This window comes from Kogia breviceps, chromosome 2, assembly GCF_026419965.1.
Source record: "Kogia breviceps isolate mKogBre1 chromosome 2, mKogBre1 haplotype 1, whole genome shotgun sequence".
Taxonomy (NCBI): domain Eukaryota; kingdom Metazoa; phylum Chordata; class Mammalia; order Artiodactyla; family Physeteridae; genus Kogia; species Kogia breviceps.
In genome coordinates, this window is record NC_081311.1 from 201328819 (window position 1) to 201345413 (window position 16595).

General features: G+C 52.8%; 1 protein-coding gene across 20 annotated transcripts in view; it reads left to right on the forward strand.

Moving 5' to 3' along the window:
• SNED1 (sushi, nidogen and EGF like domains 1) overlaps positions 1–16595 on the forward strand; it is a 90701-nt gene that overhangs the window by 40051 nt on the left and 34055 nt on the right. For 16 of the 20 annotated variants that reach the window (XM_067027344.1, XM_067027342.1, XM_067027345.1 and 13 more), the window contains exons 6-15: positions 194–307; positions 2113–2226; positions 2318–2431; positions 9670–9795; positions 9962–10066; positions 10324–10437; positions 10901–11017; positions 12292–12408; positions 12618–12734; positions 12920–13033. In XM_067027344.1, the coding sequence (XP_066883445.1) occupies positions 194–307; positions 2113–2226; positions 2318–2431; positions 9670–9795; positions 9962–10066; positions 10324–10437; positions 10901–11017; positions 12292–12408; positions 12618–12734; positions 12920–13033 (1152 nt within the window). Of the gene's footprint in view, positions 1–193; positions 308–2112; positions 2227–2317; positions 2432–9669; positions 9796–9961; positions 10067–10323; positions 10438–10900; positions 11018–12291; positions 12409–12617; positions 12735–12919; positions 13034–13286; positions 13461–16595 lie in introns of all 20 variants that reach the window. The other 4 variants (XM_067027363.1, XM_067027348.1, XM_067027355.1 and 1 more) reach the window with 4 other exon arrangements.

The window sequence follows — 16595 nt, forward strand, 5'->3', positions numbered from 1 at the left end:
AACCCAGCAGCACGGCCTCGGGCCTCTGGCCCCGTGGTGTGGGTGGCGTCCAGCAGGCGCCGCTGGGGGAGCCAGACGCAGCGGCTCCGTGACGGTGAGCACGTGGGCAGGCTCTGCAGCCACGCCGCCCCGGGCCACGGCAGGTCCTCCCCAGCGGCACCTCCACTGAGTCCCCGGCTGCCCTGTTTTCCAGATGTGAACGAGTGTGCTTCCCACCCGTGTCAGAACGGCGGGACCTGCACGCACGGCGTCAACAGCTTCATCTGCCAGTGCCCGGCCGGCTTCGGCGGCCCCACCTGTGAGACAGGTGAGAGGAACCAGGGGCTGCAGGGCCGCGGGGATGGTCCTGCCCGACCAGGGAGTGGTGGCTAGCCTGGTGGGGGGCATCAGGCCAGCGTGCCGCAGGGGGCCTGGGGGTGCAGGAGCCCAGACTCCAGAGGAGAGGCCCTGCCCTGTGGGCATGACAGGAGCACTGACAGCAACACACAGCCAAGGGTGAGGCCTTGGGACAGGGCAGGGCCTGGTTCCGGACCCGTCTCACCGTAGGCCTGCACCCTTGAAACCCTGAACCCCAGCTGCTCCCGGCAGGAGTGCAGGCGTTTCTCTCCATCCCGGGGATCTTACGGCGTAGATGTGGGTTGGGGTCTTTCTCAAGACCCCCTTGTTGCTTCCAAACTGCAGCCCACACGCCCGTCTGCCACCCCGCTTCTGGGCACGGCTCTTTGGAAGCAGTGCTTCCTGATCAGGCCTCTACTCCCCACCCTTCATGCAGCACCTCTTTGGGGCCCCCGCACCCTGGCCCTTCACCCACCTGGTGAAGGAAGGTGAACGCCCCACTCCCACCCCCGTGTCACTGTGGGAAGCCGCTAGGGGAGCGCAACAAACAGAGCCCCTTAAAATCAAAGCTCGATGACCGCTGATCCTCATCGGCTCAGCCAGACACACTGTCTCCTACGTACGCTTACTGACGTGCAGCTGTTACTTAGAGAAACATACAACACGTGGTTAAATCGAGTGTGTACAAGTAACCGCACCAGTGTCTTATGGCCACAGGGAATGTTTTAAAGTCCTTAACTCTGGTGTGTATCCACACGTCTGGGCCGGGTGGGACCCTGGGAGGGCTTGGGACCAGAGCCAGGAGCCCTGAGCCTTGGCTGCCTCATGGCCACCACGGCAACACCCATGGGTACCAGCCCCCGGTCCCCCACGAGGCTCTCTGGTCTCAGGACCCACCTCGGCCCCCAGAGCCCATGACAGCAGGGATGCTGTGGGCAGAGTCCAGCAGGGACGTGGGTACCGCTCGGCCCGAGTCTCCCTTCCCACACCCATGCCCGGCCCTGCTCTCTGGTGGAGTCAGGATCCCAGAGACAGGGGTCACCATGTGCCCTCGGCCACCAAGGCACCTCCACACCCCCACGCCTTCTTCCTCCCTCCCTGACTCGAGGCTGGGTCACCCGCTCTGGGGGTCCCGTCTGGTTCCTGTATTGAGTCCTTTGGGGATGAGCTCTCAGCAGGACAGGTGACATAGCTGGGGAGGCAGTGGCCCCCCACCTGCTGCCAGCAGCCACCAGGTGTGGCCCGCATCCCGGGCGAGGGGCCGGCCAGAGCGCCGACCAGGGCGGGCTCCCGCCTGCTCCCTGCCGCCTGACTGGGGGCCGAGGGCCTTTGCAGGGCTGTCCTTACAGCCAGAAGTGTCGCCTCGCCCACCTTGGATCCTCAGCCCCGGACCACTCAGGCCCCTCCTGCACCCCCTCAGGGCTCCATCACAGGCGGCGCCCCCTGCCCAGCTGGGAGGAATCTCTCAGCCCCAGAGCCCTGTCCTGTGATGACAGCTCTGTCACGGTCATCTTAGCAGGGGCACTGCCCAGGAGGGCAGGAGCTGGATCCCATTCACCCCCACGTCCCCCGCCAGGCATAGGCACACCCTCCCTCCTCCCCAGGTCTGCTGAAATAAACCCCATTCAGAGAAGCTTTCAGTGCCGGTGGGTTGGGACTGCCCTGGTCCCCCAGGGCCCGATGCCCTCCAGAGACGTCAGCAGTGGGGCTCAGCGGGAGCCCCTGGGGCCACCACAGCTGGGGATCCAGTGGCCTTCCACCCTTTTGCGCTTGTAGCACAGTCTCCATGCGATGCCAAAGAGTGTGAGAACGGCGGCCGGTGCCAGGCGGAGGGCGGCTCCGCGGTGTGCGCGTGCGCGGCCGGCTACACGGGTGCGGCCTGCGAGACGGGTGAGTGTGCCCTCGGGTGGAGGCAGGGGCGCAGGGTGCCAGGTGCTCAAAGGCTGGCACGGAGCCGAGCACCCACCTCTGCCGCCCCCAGATGTGGACGAGTGCGGCTCTGACCCCTGCCTGAATGGAGGGTCGTGTGTCGACCTGGTGGGGAATTTCACCTGCCTTTGTTCAGAGCCCTTCGAGGGACCTCGCTGCGAGACAGGTAACGGCCACGTGCCCGAAGCCCCCCACCGGTGACAGCAGTCAGCTGCCCCCTTTCCCTCTCGGGGGTGGGGAGGTGTGGTCTGAGCTGTGCTGTCCCCATGCTGGGTAAGGCTGAGCGAATGTGCTCCCCTCTCCGGGCCTGGTCTCCATCTGGAAAATGCAGGCTGGATGACCACACTCCCGAGGCCCCTCTCCCAACGCAGGAGATTCTTGGCTGTTTAATGGCCCTCGTTCCTACCCCAGATCCCTCGCCGTGCTAGGGAACAAGCCGTGGGCATCCGGAAGAAAGCTGATCTCTCCTACAAGTGATGAAGCCTGCTAGCTTCTGTTCTATTGCATACTGTTGTAAATGCTGGTTAGGACTCGGTAGGTCAGTTAAAAGACCCACAGAGTAAATTCAGGGCTTTAGCACCTGACATCACCTTACCGCCCACGGCTTTGGTCCCGAGCCGAGCTGACAACAGCTGTGCTTGCATCTCCCCGGTGCGGGGGGCGCTCAAGACAAGCTCATCGGATTTGCTTCAAGTCTCAAAACCTAAGAAGGAAATTAGGTTCTACCTATAAGTAAGACGCAGATGGACGCTGTGTGCCCTCCATCGGTCTTTGGTCAGATGGCCACACGCAGGGCAGGCTGTGTCCTGAGGCGATGGTGAGGCTTCGCCCGTGCAGAGGGCAGGAGGGTGGCAACCTTACCTGTTGCCTGAAATCATCGTAATGTGTCACATGATTGCCTAGATTGTTATCTAAGTATCAGTGTATTTAACTAAACTCACGTCAGAAAACAGATAAGTGATTTCAAAAGATTTTGCAAAGAAACCATGTTTTGTACGAAGAGTAATGCAAGTGAAAGCAAACAAGAAACCACTGACTTGTCTACCCCAATACAAGCTCATTAGCCACATTACACATACAGCAGGAAGCTGGCCGAAAGTTGGAGATTATAGAAAAGAGCACCTAGCCCCCTGCTTACGGCCAACAAGGATTAACTGCTCTGGGAACTTCCCTCTCACTGGCAACAACGAGAAAACCAGACGAAATATATGAAACAACTGTTTTCAGCCATCGGACAACAGAAAGTAGAGGGCTGTCATCCCCGAGAGAAGGGAATGAAATGGGGTGAGCCCTACAATTGCCCCAAGGCTGCCTCGGAGCCATTTCCAGGCTGCCATGCCGGGGCGGGGCCGGGGAGGGATCCAGACTCCAGCAGTTCCTCTGAGTCTCTGGGTCAAGGAGACAGATTCAAATTCAGTGGCTGGAATTTGGGGGGATAATACCAGCAAGGACAGAGCTACTGAGAGGGTAAGGGGAGAGAGCACGAGATCGGCTCGGCTCTGGAGATCTGCAGGGGTCCCCTCGAATGTGGGTCAGGTGAAATCTACTGGGCTAGGGAAGAACCACTGGGAGTGGCGAGTCAGTTCCTGGAACTCAAACCCGCCTCCCTACCAGCCAGAGTGGAGTGAGCTCTTCATACCCAGGGCCAATGCTGAGGAGAGTCCCCAGTGGTACCACCTCAGTAGTGGGGGTAAATAAATGCTAAGCTAATGGCTAACCTGATCTGCCCCAAGAAATCTTAAAGTTTGAAAGGATCAAGCTGAGCTCAAGTAATTTAACTGTATGCCAGAATAAAATCCTGCACTCTTTAAAGGAATAACAGAATCCAGGACCCCAAAATATCCAACCAAAAGTTATTAGGCATACAAAGCATTGAGAATACATGACCCACAGCCAGCAGTCAAATAGATCAATAGAAACAGTGGCCAGAGGTGACAGAATCAGCAAGTACAGATGTTCAGTTGTCCGTCACGAACATGCACCGTATATTCAAGACTGTTAAGGGACAAAGACATAATGAGAAGTAGAAGATATAAAACGAGAAGCTTCTAGAGATGAAAAATACAATATCTGAATTTAAAAAATACACTGGATGGTGTTAACAGCAGGTTAAGACACCACAGAAGGAAAGATCAATGACCTTGAAGAGAGAAATGGAAGCAATTCAACATGCAGCCCAGAGAGAATAAGGTGAACGGACAGCACGTCCTCAGGGGCCTGTGCGCAGACACCGTGCGGTCTGGCAGGAGTGTACTTGGAGTGCCAGAAACGAGGGAGGGGGCCGAAGGGGTGCAGAAAAAGTATGTGAAGCAACAACCGCCAAACATTCTCTAAGTCTGATGAAAATGAAAACCAAATATCCAAGAAAAACATGAAGAAAACCATATGAAGCCACATCATAATCAAATTGCTGAAAACCAATGACAGAGAAAATCTTAAAAGTAGCCAGAGAGAAAAGACAGACTCTGCACAGAGAAACAAGAATGACAGCAGCCTCCTCATCAGAGACGACGCGGGTCGGAGGACAGCGGGACAGCACCCTTCAAGCGTGAAAGAAAGAAGCTGTCAGCCTCGTGCTGTGTGCCCGGCAAAACTCGTTCAAAACTTCCGGTGACATGAAGATTTCTCAGACAGTAAAAACAGGGAATTCATCACCAGCGTATGTGCATTACAAGAAATGTCTTTTTGACAGAAGAAAAATGGTCCCTGATGAAAATCTGGATCTACACAAAGGAATGAAGAGTTCTAGAAATGGTAAATATGTGAGTAAAAATAAAAGATTCTTCTTCTTGTGAATCTTTTAAAAGATAGTTTTAAAACAAAGAAATAGCAACATATTGGGGGTTTACAATATACATAGAAATAAAACGTATGACACCAATAGCTTAGAGCAGCCCGTGCAAGCTTTTTCTGTAAAGGGCCAGATGGTAATATTTTTTTTGGCTTTATGAGCCATGTGGTCACAGCTATTCAGCTCTACCGGTGTGAGGCAAAAGCAGTGAGCCCCAGCCTGTGCATAAGTGAATGGGCATGGCCATGTTCCAGTGACTTTATTTTTTTTTAACGGGTGGCAGGCAAGATTTGGTCTTTGAGCCTTTGTTTATCAACTTCTGGCCTAAGGGATAGAAGGGGAGAAATGGAAGTATAATATCGTAAGGTCCCGACATTATATACGAAGTGGTATAATACTGTATGAAGGTCGGCTGTGATAAGTTAAAGATATACATTGTCAACCCTCGAGCAGCAAGTAAAAAAAGAATAATAATTAGTTATAGCCAGTAAACCAATCATGGAGAGGAAACGGAATCCTAAAAATACTCGATACAGAAGGTATGAAAAGAAGAAAAAGGAAGATAAAGAGCACTGGCTGTAACTGCCATTAAATATTCAAAGGTACAATTATAAAATACCAGATTTTAGCAGTGGAAAGGAATTCAGAATCCAGAGGATTTAATCCTTAAATAAATATTTAATGTTAACTGAGCAAATGAGTTATATTACTAGTTACCTCTAGTTAATAAATAAAAGCGTGTAGGAAAATTTGAAAAATCTACAGTCATTGAAAAGAAAAAGGAATATATTTTTCTAACTCAAAATAAAAACACAACTTTATATCTTTAAGAATAAATGAAGCCTAGTAGTTAGTTTAAATAAATTTTTAGTGGCATTTATGAAATTTTACATATGCTTTCTCACCTTATGATTTCACATAAACAAATGTTTTGTTCACCCAGAAAAAAAAAAGATGAAAAGGAACAAAGAAGTGGGACAGATAAGAAACAATGGCAAGGTGATGGGTTTAATCCAGTCATATTGGCAATTACATTTAAATGTAAAAATGGTTAAAAACACAAAAGACAGATTGTCAAATCGAATCGAAAAGCAAGACCCAACCATATACTTTCTACAAGAAACCTGCTGCAAATAGGAAGACACAGATCGTTTTAAAGTAGTGGGATGGGTCTCTCACACTGAGTGCAGCGACCAGTACTGGATGGGGAGAAGCACAGGGGCGGGTCATTATTTTCCTCTGGTGTCCCCCCCGACCCCGCCGCGTGCTCTCAGAGCAACCCCGAAACCAGAAGTGAGTATCAGCACTGACAGAGAAGCAGGACCACAGAGGCAGCAGTGGGGAGCCTTCCCCTCCAGCTGGGGCGATTCTGGGCTTCACAAGTGTGGGCGAACTCCTGCTGTTTCTCCCTTTCTCTGTCTTCCAGCCACGTGACCCCAGACAGGAGTGCGGTCACAGGCAGTAAGTAGCAGAGTGGGGCCACTAAGCGCAGGTTTCATGCCAGAGGACCAAAAGCATAGCCGCAGAGGACGAGATGTGCTGGGGAGGGCGTGGAGGGGGTCTGCGGCGGCAGCCCCACCGTGTTCTTTCTGAGCCCCCGGGCTCCCTCAAGTTGGGCATGTGTTATCTGATAAGCAAAAGACAACTCAGCGGAAACAATGGCAAAGAATGTAAGCAGGAAAGTCACACACAGAGAGAAACAAACACCCACAAACAAGTGAAAAGAAGCTCAGTCTCACTAATCAAGAAACTACAAATTAAATAAAAAGTCTAATTTCAGGTTTTGCCCATTAGATTGGTAAAAATTTTAAGAGTTGCTGGCATCTGGAATTGGAAAGGCTGTGGGAAGATGAGTGCTCCCGTTCTCCCAGGGGAGTGTTGATTATATTTTGCTTGAAATTTTTTATAATTATTTTTGCAATTGTTCCTATGTATTACATTTACAGTTAATTTTTAAACAATAAAATGATGGATAGAAAAAAAAATTTTTAATGATACCATTTATTGAAAGACTTAGATATAAATGTAATAAAGCATTTTCAGGATTTAAATACTGAAAACTAAAAAATGCTGATGAAAGAAATCAAAGAAGCTCTCGGTACATAGAGAGACACTATGTTCATGGATTAGAAGACTTAACATAGCAAATATGTCAGCTCTCCCCAGACTGACCTGTAGACTTAACACGATTCCAGTCAAAATCTCAGCGGGGTTTTTGGTAGCTGCACACAAGCTGATTCTATAATTTATATGGAAAGGCAAAGGAATGAAAATAGCCAAAACAATTTCGAAAAAGAAGCATACATTTTAAGGAATCACACTACCTGGTATTAAGACTTATTATAAAGCTACAGTGATCAAGATTGTGCGGTACTGGCAAAGGGCTGACACACCAATCAACAGAACAGGAAACAGGATCCGGAAACAGAGCCACACAAATATGAGCATTAGTTTTTGAAAAAGGCATAAAAGAGATTCAGCAGAAAAAGGATGATCTTTTCAACAAACGACGACGGAACAATTAGACATCCTTATGCAGAACATGAACTTCAACCTAAACGCATCTGATACAAAGATTAACTCAAAATGAATCATAGACCTGAACAGAAAACAGAAAACTATAACGTTTTTAGAAGAAAACTGAAGATTTTTAGATAGAAAAATCTTTGTGACTCATGGTTAAGCAAAGAGTTCTAAGACAAGACTGCAAAAGCATGCTCTGTCAGAGAAAAAATAGATAAATTGGACTTCATCAAACCTGAAAACTCTTCCTCTGTGAAAGACATGGTTAAGAGAATGAAAAGACAAGCTAAAGACTGGGAGAGAGACTTCCCAGGTGGTGCAGTGGTTAGGACCCGGCGCTCCCAATGCAGAGGGCCCGGGTTCGATCCCTGGTCGGGGAACTAGATCCCACATGCATGCCACAACTAAGAAGTCCACATGCCACAACTAAAGATCCTGCATGCCTCCACTAAGACCCGGGGCAGCCTAAATAAATAAACAAATAAACAAATAATGTAAAAAAGACTTGGTCACTTAACCAAAAAGAATACACAGAAGGCAAATAAACAGATGAACAAATCTGTTGTTGTCGTTGACCATTGGTGAAACGCAAATTAAAGCCACAATGAGATGCCACTGCAAGCCTATGATGATTGCTAAAAGACGACACTGACCTGGTGAGGGTCAGATCAACAGGAACTCTCACCTATTTTTGGCGGGAATGCTGAATGGTTTGGCCACTCTGAAACAGTTTGATAGCTTTTTTATAAAGTTAAACATAACACTTATAATATGACCCAGCAATCGCACTCCTAGTTATTAACCCTAAACAAATGAAAACTTATGTCACACAGAACTCTGTACAGGAATGTCTGTAGCATGTCTATAGCCACCAAAAACCGGGAACCCAAACGTCCTTCCCTGGGTGAACAGACACATGAACTGTGGTACCTGTCGACGTGGGACACAACTCGGTCATAAAAAGGACTACTTACTGATGCTTGTAACGCCTGAGACAGTCCTGGAGGCATGACGCTGAGTGAAAGAAGCCAGTCTCGAAAGAGCACAGGTCGTTTGGTTCCACTTCTCTGGCGTCCTTGAAAGGACAAAACTGCAGTGACGAACAGATCAGTAGTTCTAGGGGTTCAGGAGGGAGGGAGTCTGTGACCCTGCAGAGAGAAAACAAAGAGGTCTTTGGGATGACGGCATGTCCCGTATCCTGTCCTGTATCCATATACACACATCTATACATGATACAATTCTTAGGCGTGTCGCTCCAACACAAGTCATTTTACTGTATATTGATTTCAAAGATAAATTCTGAAAAAAGACGAGGAAATTGAACATTTAAAAACAAAAAGACTAAAAAGGCAAACACGAATCAGGAGAAGCTGGAGTGGCTATATTCATATCATTCAGATTAAACTTTGGAGTAGGAAAGCAGCCAGAAATGAAGAGGGACCTTTTATAATGACCACGGGCCAGTTCATCAGAAAGACGTAATAACTCTAAATATGCAACACCTAGTAACACAAATGGAAATACCCAAAGCTAACAGCTGCAGAACTACAAGCGGAGACAGATCTCCAGTCACAGGCAGGGGTTTCGGCGGAACTCCGGTCTCGGTGGCTCAGAGCATACAGCACGGGGACCAGCCAGGATGCAGGGACTGGGCCGCGCCGCCAGCGACCCGGTCCCACTGACATTCACGGCCACCCACGTTCCTTCCAGGGCTCCCGGAGCCTTCACTATAGCAGACCACCCTGTCGACCATAAAATAAGGCTCAATAAATTGAAAAGGACTGTGTTCTCTGACCACAGCAAAATTAAACTAGAAATTGGCAGCAGAAAGACACCTTCAAGTTAAAAATCCAAATATTTAACTAGCAGAGATGCCTGATGGGAAATGCTCGCAGCCTCGGGGCTCAGCTGGGCCCTTTGGTGCGCACCGTGGGGCTCCCTCCTCGCTCTGGCTTCTCGTTCAGCTCCGGAGCAGGGGCTCGGGGACTGAGGGGCCGCTAGAGCTCAGTTTCCGGGCGCTCGGCACTAGGACAGAGGTTAAGACACCTCCTCTCCGCCCGAGGCCCCATCCTCCTCCATCTCTCTTGCAGGAAGCCACCCAGTGCCCGACGCCTGCCTCTCGGCCCCCTGCCAGAACGGGGGCACCTGTGTGGACGCAGACCAGGGCTACGTGTGCGAATGCCCCGAGGGCTTCATGGGCCTTGACTGCAGGGAGAGTGCGTGTGGGCCGGGCTGCCGGGGCCCCGCGGGGTGTGCACGCAAACCCCCGTGAGAGAGGCAGTGGGGAGCGGGGAGAGGGGCTACACGGCAGGGTTTACAGGGCGCTGGTCAGGAGAGGGCACCCCGACATTGGAGGCTCCTCCTTCCCTCCCTCCGTGGCAGGAACCCCCAACAGCTGTGAGTGCCGCAATGGTGGCAGGTGCCTGGGGGCTAACACCACCCTCTGCCAGTGCCCTCCGGGCTTCTTTGGGCTCCTCTGCGAATTTGGTAGGTGCCCAGGGCTGGGATGGGGGCGCCCTTCCTGCCTGGACCCTGAGAATCCCCACAACCACCGTGTAAGTGGTGGCTTGGGCCTGCGCCCGGACCCGCATGGCCGGGGGCTGGGGTGGGGAGGCCACAAGGGTGCCCGAACCTGGTCACCCCGGCAGGGTCACCGGGCCTCGGGCAGCTCGGTCCTTCTCAAGGACATACGGTCTCCAGGGAGACACGTGGGGACGTGAGACGGGCTTTCTCCTTCCCTGCAGAAGTCACGGCCATGCCCTGCAACATGAACACGCAATGCCCCGACGGTGGCTACTGCATGGAGTATGGTGGGAGCTACCTGTGCGTCTGCCACACCGACCACAACGTCAGTCACTGTGAGTGGGGTGGGTGCGGGCGCTAGCCCGCGAGGCGGGGGTGGGCGAGAAAGCAGTGGGCGCGGCAGGAGGGGGCCCTCGAGGGGACCTGGGGGCGGACGGCCTGGCCGTGTGCACATGCCATGCCGCGCCTGCCTGAGCCCCGGGCTTAGGTGCTAGAACATTAACGTGCACCTGACGGGCACCTGCGGAGAAAGAGGTTCACCCGGCGTATCTGTTAGTGCGCGGATGACCAGTGACTTAGGTAGTGAGTGACCACACGTGATGGTGGCGCTGGTGGTGACGACAGCAAGACCCTCATGGACCACAGCTCAGTCCCAGCTCACATAAGACGCGGGTGAACTCGGGAAAAATCAGAAATACAAGACATTCCAGGGCGGGCCTTAGAGCCCAGCGTGAGGAATCAAGACCCTGGCCTTGGTTCCAGCCAGGGCCTCAGGGCGATCGCCCTCTGTCCCCGCAGCACTGCCGTCCCCCTGCGACTCAGACCCCTGCTTCAACGGAGGCTCCTGTGACGCCCACGACGACTCCTACACGTGCGAGTGCCCGCGGGGCTTCCACGGCCGGCACTGCGAGAAAGGTGGGGCGCCGTGGCGCTCGAGGGGGCGGGGTCCCTCCCGCTCATCACAGCGCTTTCCTCACGACGAGCTTCCTTTCCTGCTCAGTGTTTTGCCAAGTGGATTTCAGAAGCACTGATTTTTAAGAACTTCATTAGGACTTTGTTAAATTGAGTGCAGTTAGAGAGTGTCAACATTTGACAATATTCAGCCCCTTGAGAACGTGAGTGCTCTTCTGTAAGCACACAGCAGGCGCCGCTGTGCTCATCAGCGCCCACCCAGGGCCTCTCTCCCCTGCAGTTTGAAGCAATGCTCAGAACTCTTCTCAGTGACCCGGGCATCCCCTGGGTCAGAGCGCAGGGTACCGGCCCCCGGACCCAAGCGGCCCGGCCCGTTCTCCTGGGCTCCGCACCCGGGCCACGGCCAGCCCTGTAGCCTTCCTGCTGCCCTCGCCATTCCAGAGGGGTGAAGCCTGGACCTCAACCCACAGGCCTCTGCCGCTCCCACGGTGGCCCGAGGGCAGGTCCCCGGCGCTCTGACCGCGGCGCTCCTGCGGCCCCCCCAGCCCTGTAGCAGGAGGAGGGCTTTCCAGAGAGTAGGCCTCATCCTCTGCAAGTGCCGCTGAGCTCCGTCACCCTCAGCAAAGGCATCCCGGAGAGCGGACACGGAGGGACACGGGGTGGGGTGGCCGGAACTTGGACCGGCAGCCTGGGAGCCCCCACAGGGTGCGGGGGTGGGGAATGCGGCTCCCTGAGCCTGGGGACAGGCCCCCTCCTGCCTCATGTCCCCCCCTGAGCGTCAAGGAGGCCAAGTGTCTAAACTCCTGGTTGGGCTGTGGAGGTGTGGCTGCTCCAGCTCGGGCGGGCGGCCGCAGCCCCGGCCCCGCAAGTCCAAGGAGGTGCCCCCAGTAAAGGTACAGAAAACAGGAAAACCAGAACGGAGCCACGGCGGGCTCCCGGCCCGGCCCGTGGGTGTCAGCTCCCCCCCGGGCAGGAAAGCGGGTGCAGCGCTGGGCGCGCTGCGGGGCCAGCTCTCCGGGCTGCCCGGCGGGGCCTGGGGCAGGGAAGAGAGGGCCGGCGGGCGGGCAGAGGGCCCCCGAGGCTGAGGGGCTGCACGTGGCTGCTCGGCCCCTGCCGCAGCTGGGCCTCGGGCTCCGCCGAGAGGCAGGCCTGGGTGCATGGGGCCCAGCGGTGCCTGAGGATGGAGAAGGCTCGAGTGGGACGCCATCGGCACTGCGGGGACGGGAAGCTGGACCTGGTTTACCCGCCTCTCTGTCTCTGTCTGTCCCTCCTCGCAGCCCGGCCGCGCCTGTGCAGCTCGGGGCCCTGCAGGAACGGCGGCACGTGCAAGGAAGCGGGCGGCGAGTACCGCTGCGACTGCCCCTACCGCTTCACCGGGAGGCACTGCGAGATCGGTGCGGCCCCAGCCGGTGGGGGTCAGCCTGTGGGGAGTGGGGAGGAGCCAGGCCCCCACCCAGGACCCCCGACCCTGCCACCGTGTGTCTGCTTGTCAGGAGCGTCCCCGTCAAGGCCCCAGCTCTGGGACGTCAAGGGATCAGGGAAGGGGCAGGTGTGGTGGACACATGACCCCCGACCCCGCCCCATGGGTGCCTCCTGCTTCCAGGGAAGCCAGACTCATGCGCCTCGGGCCCCTGTCACAACGGCGGCACCTGCTTCCACTACATTGGCAAATACAAGTGTGACTGCCCCCCAGGCTTCTCGGGACGGCACTGCGAGATAGGTAAGGGGTGCGGAGGCCGGCGGGCCAGGGCACAGACAAGAAGACAGGCCCGGTGGGCAGGGGTGGCCCGACCATGGAGGCGCGGGAGGCGGAGCTGGGGCAAGAGACGGGACACTCCCCTGCAGCCCCGGGGCCTTTGCGGAGGACTCGGTGGTGGATGACAGGGACCCCCTGTGCCCTTGCAGCCCCCTCTCCCTGCTTCTGGAGCCCATGCATGAATGGGGGTACCTGCGAGGCCCTGGGGACAGACTTCTCCTGCCACTGTCAAGCAGGGTACACAGGACGCCGGTGCCAGGCAGGTGAGAGGGCCAGGGGTCCTCCGCTCCCTGAGGGCAGAGCAGGGCCCAGCAGGGGGCCGAGGGGAGGGATGGGAAAGAAGGAAAGGAAACCTCCGAGAAGCCCATCCTGGAAGCCATGGCTCTTTCACCCTGGGATGGGCTGTGTGGGGAGCGAGGGCCCCGGGCCGTGCAGCCCAGCGGAGCCAAGGGCAGAACAGCAGGAGGGGCCGGCAGGCACCCCACGGTGCAGGACGGGGCTGCTGTGTCCTTGCAGAGGTGGACTGCGGCCCGCCCGAGGGGGTGACGCACGCCACCCTGCGCTTCAACGGCACCCGGTTGGGCTCGGTGGCCCTGTACTCGTGTGACCGAGGCTACAGCCCGAGCACCTCCAGCCACATCCGCGTCTGCCAGCCGCAGGGCGTCTGGAGCGAGCCTCCCCAGTGCCACGGTGACCCGGGGGCCCTCTGGGGTGGGGGGTGGGGGGGTGCGCAGGGCCGAGCCCTCCCCAGCGGGCCGAGCACAGGGGCCGCAACTCTGAGCCTGGCCTGCCCCTCCCTTTGGCATCCTCTGTGCCAAGTGAGGCCAAAACCCTGCGGTAATGGTGGTGATGACCAGTGCCGGCTCCACTCTGTGCCCTTCTCTAAGGGCTTCCCTGTCCTCAGAGCATCCCAGAGTACGGCCTCCAGCACCCACACGCCCACTCTGCAGAGGAAGCTGCCGAGGCCAAGAGGTAGCCCAAAGGCAGAGCCCTGAAGAGGCAGATCAGGGTTCAGGACTCACTTCCTGCTCCCAGCTCCCCCCCCCCAGACCTGTGGAATCAGACCCTGCATTTGAACAAGGCCCCCACGAGCCCCCATAGCCCTTTGAGGGCTGTTGCTCTAGACAGTGTTGCCTCCAGGGCCCGACAGTGCTCCAGGGTACATGGCCTGCAGGCGAGGCCCCCCGACCCACGCCCCTGGAGACGGGCGCCGCGGACACCCCACCGCAGCGGGCACGTTGCTTGAGCCAAAGCATCCCAGACTCTGTTCATCAGAAAATCTGTGTGATGGTAACACATTTTTCATGAAAGAAAGGTTTTTAAACAGAGTAGCTTAGGGACAGTGACAGCATCAGAGATGGGAGGGGCACATAACACATTTCTATCTCCCAAATGCCCTGCAAGGCCCAGTTGGACCTGGGCGGCCCTATCAGGTGAAGAGTTCCAGAAAACAGGTGGAGACCACCTGGCCTCAAGCATCTTCCTTCACTCCTGTCCTTCCAGGCCCCCCAGGGCTGGTGGTTACTGTCTAGGAGGCCACCCCTGTCCCAGTGCCACTTCTCCTCAACATGCCATCAGATGAGGAGTGGGTACCACCAGGGAACGTGAGCTCATAAGCCAAAATATCAAGACACCCAACAAGTACGGCCACCTCCGAAACAACAGTAAAGATCACGCAACATATACTATTGGGGGTAGAAGTATAGAAGATAAATAAGAATATAAAGTAAGCATGACAAACATACAAAAGGAAACATGGCCATAAAAAAAAAGGATCAATATGTAATCTTTTAAAAGAAAGCAGAAATAAGAGGATTGAAAAACTGTAATAGTTGAATAACAGACACAACTTACAAATGGATACAGACGAAGACTTAAGTTAATGAGTGGACAGATCGGTGGGCGGGGCTGTACGAGAAAGAAGCAGGGAAACACTCATAAATCTAAAGAAAACATAGGCACTGAGGAGGGTAGAAGTGCTGATGTTGAGATGACAGGAATCCAAAAATGAGGAGGAAATGTTGGAACAACTGTGGAATAATTCCCAGAATTACTGGTGAATGACCAGAGGCTGAAAGGGCCTGCAGGACATCAAACAGGAGAAAAGGGAAACATTAGACACATTATAATAAAAGTTAAGAAAATCAGAGAAAAACAGAAAAAACATCCAGAGAGAAAAAGGGAACAAGAATCCGCAAAGGAACAAGAATCAGATCGGCATCAGACTTCTCAACAGCGGACATCAGGAGTGAGATAATAAAATGGTATTTTTAACGTACTGAGGTGATCCATTCAGTTAGGATGTAGACAGAAAATACCATCAGTCTCACTGTTACATCAAGGAAACACCGGAGAACCCATAAGATCATACCTTTTAACCTATCAGAGAGCTGAGGATGCAAAGAAGTTTTCTCACAAGGAAACACCAGCCCAAACAATGCTATGGGTAAATTCCACCAAACTGCCAAGAAACAGATTGTTGCAGCGTGATACAGCCTCTTCCAGGGAGTAGAAAAGAGTATGTGCCAACCCACTCTGTGAGGCCAGGGTAACCTTAAACCAACACTACATATGGACAGCTGGAGAAAGTAAAATTCAGGGTCCATTAAACATGTGAACACAGATGCAGAAATTTGACAGTCTATAAAGACTCTATACACCATTATCAAGTTGGGTTATTGCAAAAGTAGTTTGATGTTAGAAAAATCTGCTACAGTAATCAACTGAAGGAGAAAAATCATGTAAGAATCTCAAAGAATGCATAATAATCATTTGATAAAATTCATACCTATTCATGAAGCAAATTCTTACCAAATAAGGAATTAAAAAGTACTTCCTCATGCAGATAAAAATAAAATGATACACACACCCTTCTACTACCATGTGGTGTAAAATAATATAGAACTTACTGGAAGGAAAACTTAGAAGAGAGAAATAGCAGAGCCCCCATAGCCCCCACTTGTTCATTACCCCACAGAGAGGTGTGCTTAGGCCAGGCATAGGTAGGCTGGACACACCATCTGAAGCGCAACAGTTACACTCCACATATTTATAGAAGAAGGGGTTCAGACTACATCAAGAGAGCTGTGGAACAGTGTGTTCCTGATCCTTGTTATACAGGGGAGGATCTGGAGTTCAAAAGCTGTTCTTCTGTTGCACTGACACAGACATGCTGAGCTACCAACAGGAGGAAGGAAATTAGCTTTTGAGGCAATTTTACTATACCTCTCCTCAAACCTAGAATACACATTATCCTAAGTAGACAAACATTCCCCTTAAAATTCAGAACAAGACAAGGATGCCCATTATCACTAAGTCTAATCAATATTACACTGGCAGTACTAGTCCATGCAATAAAGTAAGAAAAAGAAATTAAAGTCATGAAAATGCTAAAGGAGGAAGTAAAAATGTCAGTATTTGCAGCTGATATTGTTGTCTTTACAGGAAAACTTCTGAAAGTGATAGGAAACGTAACATGTTTAGTAGATATAGGTATTATAACAAAATTCATTGCATTTTTATTTATCAATAACAAACAATTATAAAATATAATTATAAAAAAGACATGTACAGAGAAAACCAATGAAACCAAAAGCTGATTCCTTGAAAAGGTCAATAAAAAAAAATAAACCTCTAGCTAGACTCATCAAGGAAAACAAAAGAAAAATTAGCAATATCAGAATGAAAGAGGAGACATCAGTAAAGATCGTACCAGCATTTAAAGGACAGGGAGATATTGTGAGCAACTTTAGGCCAATATATCTCACAACTTAGAGAAAATGATGAATACTACCTTGAAAGACACAAATAACCACAACTGACACA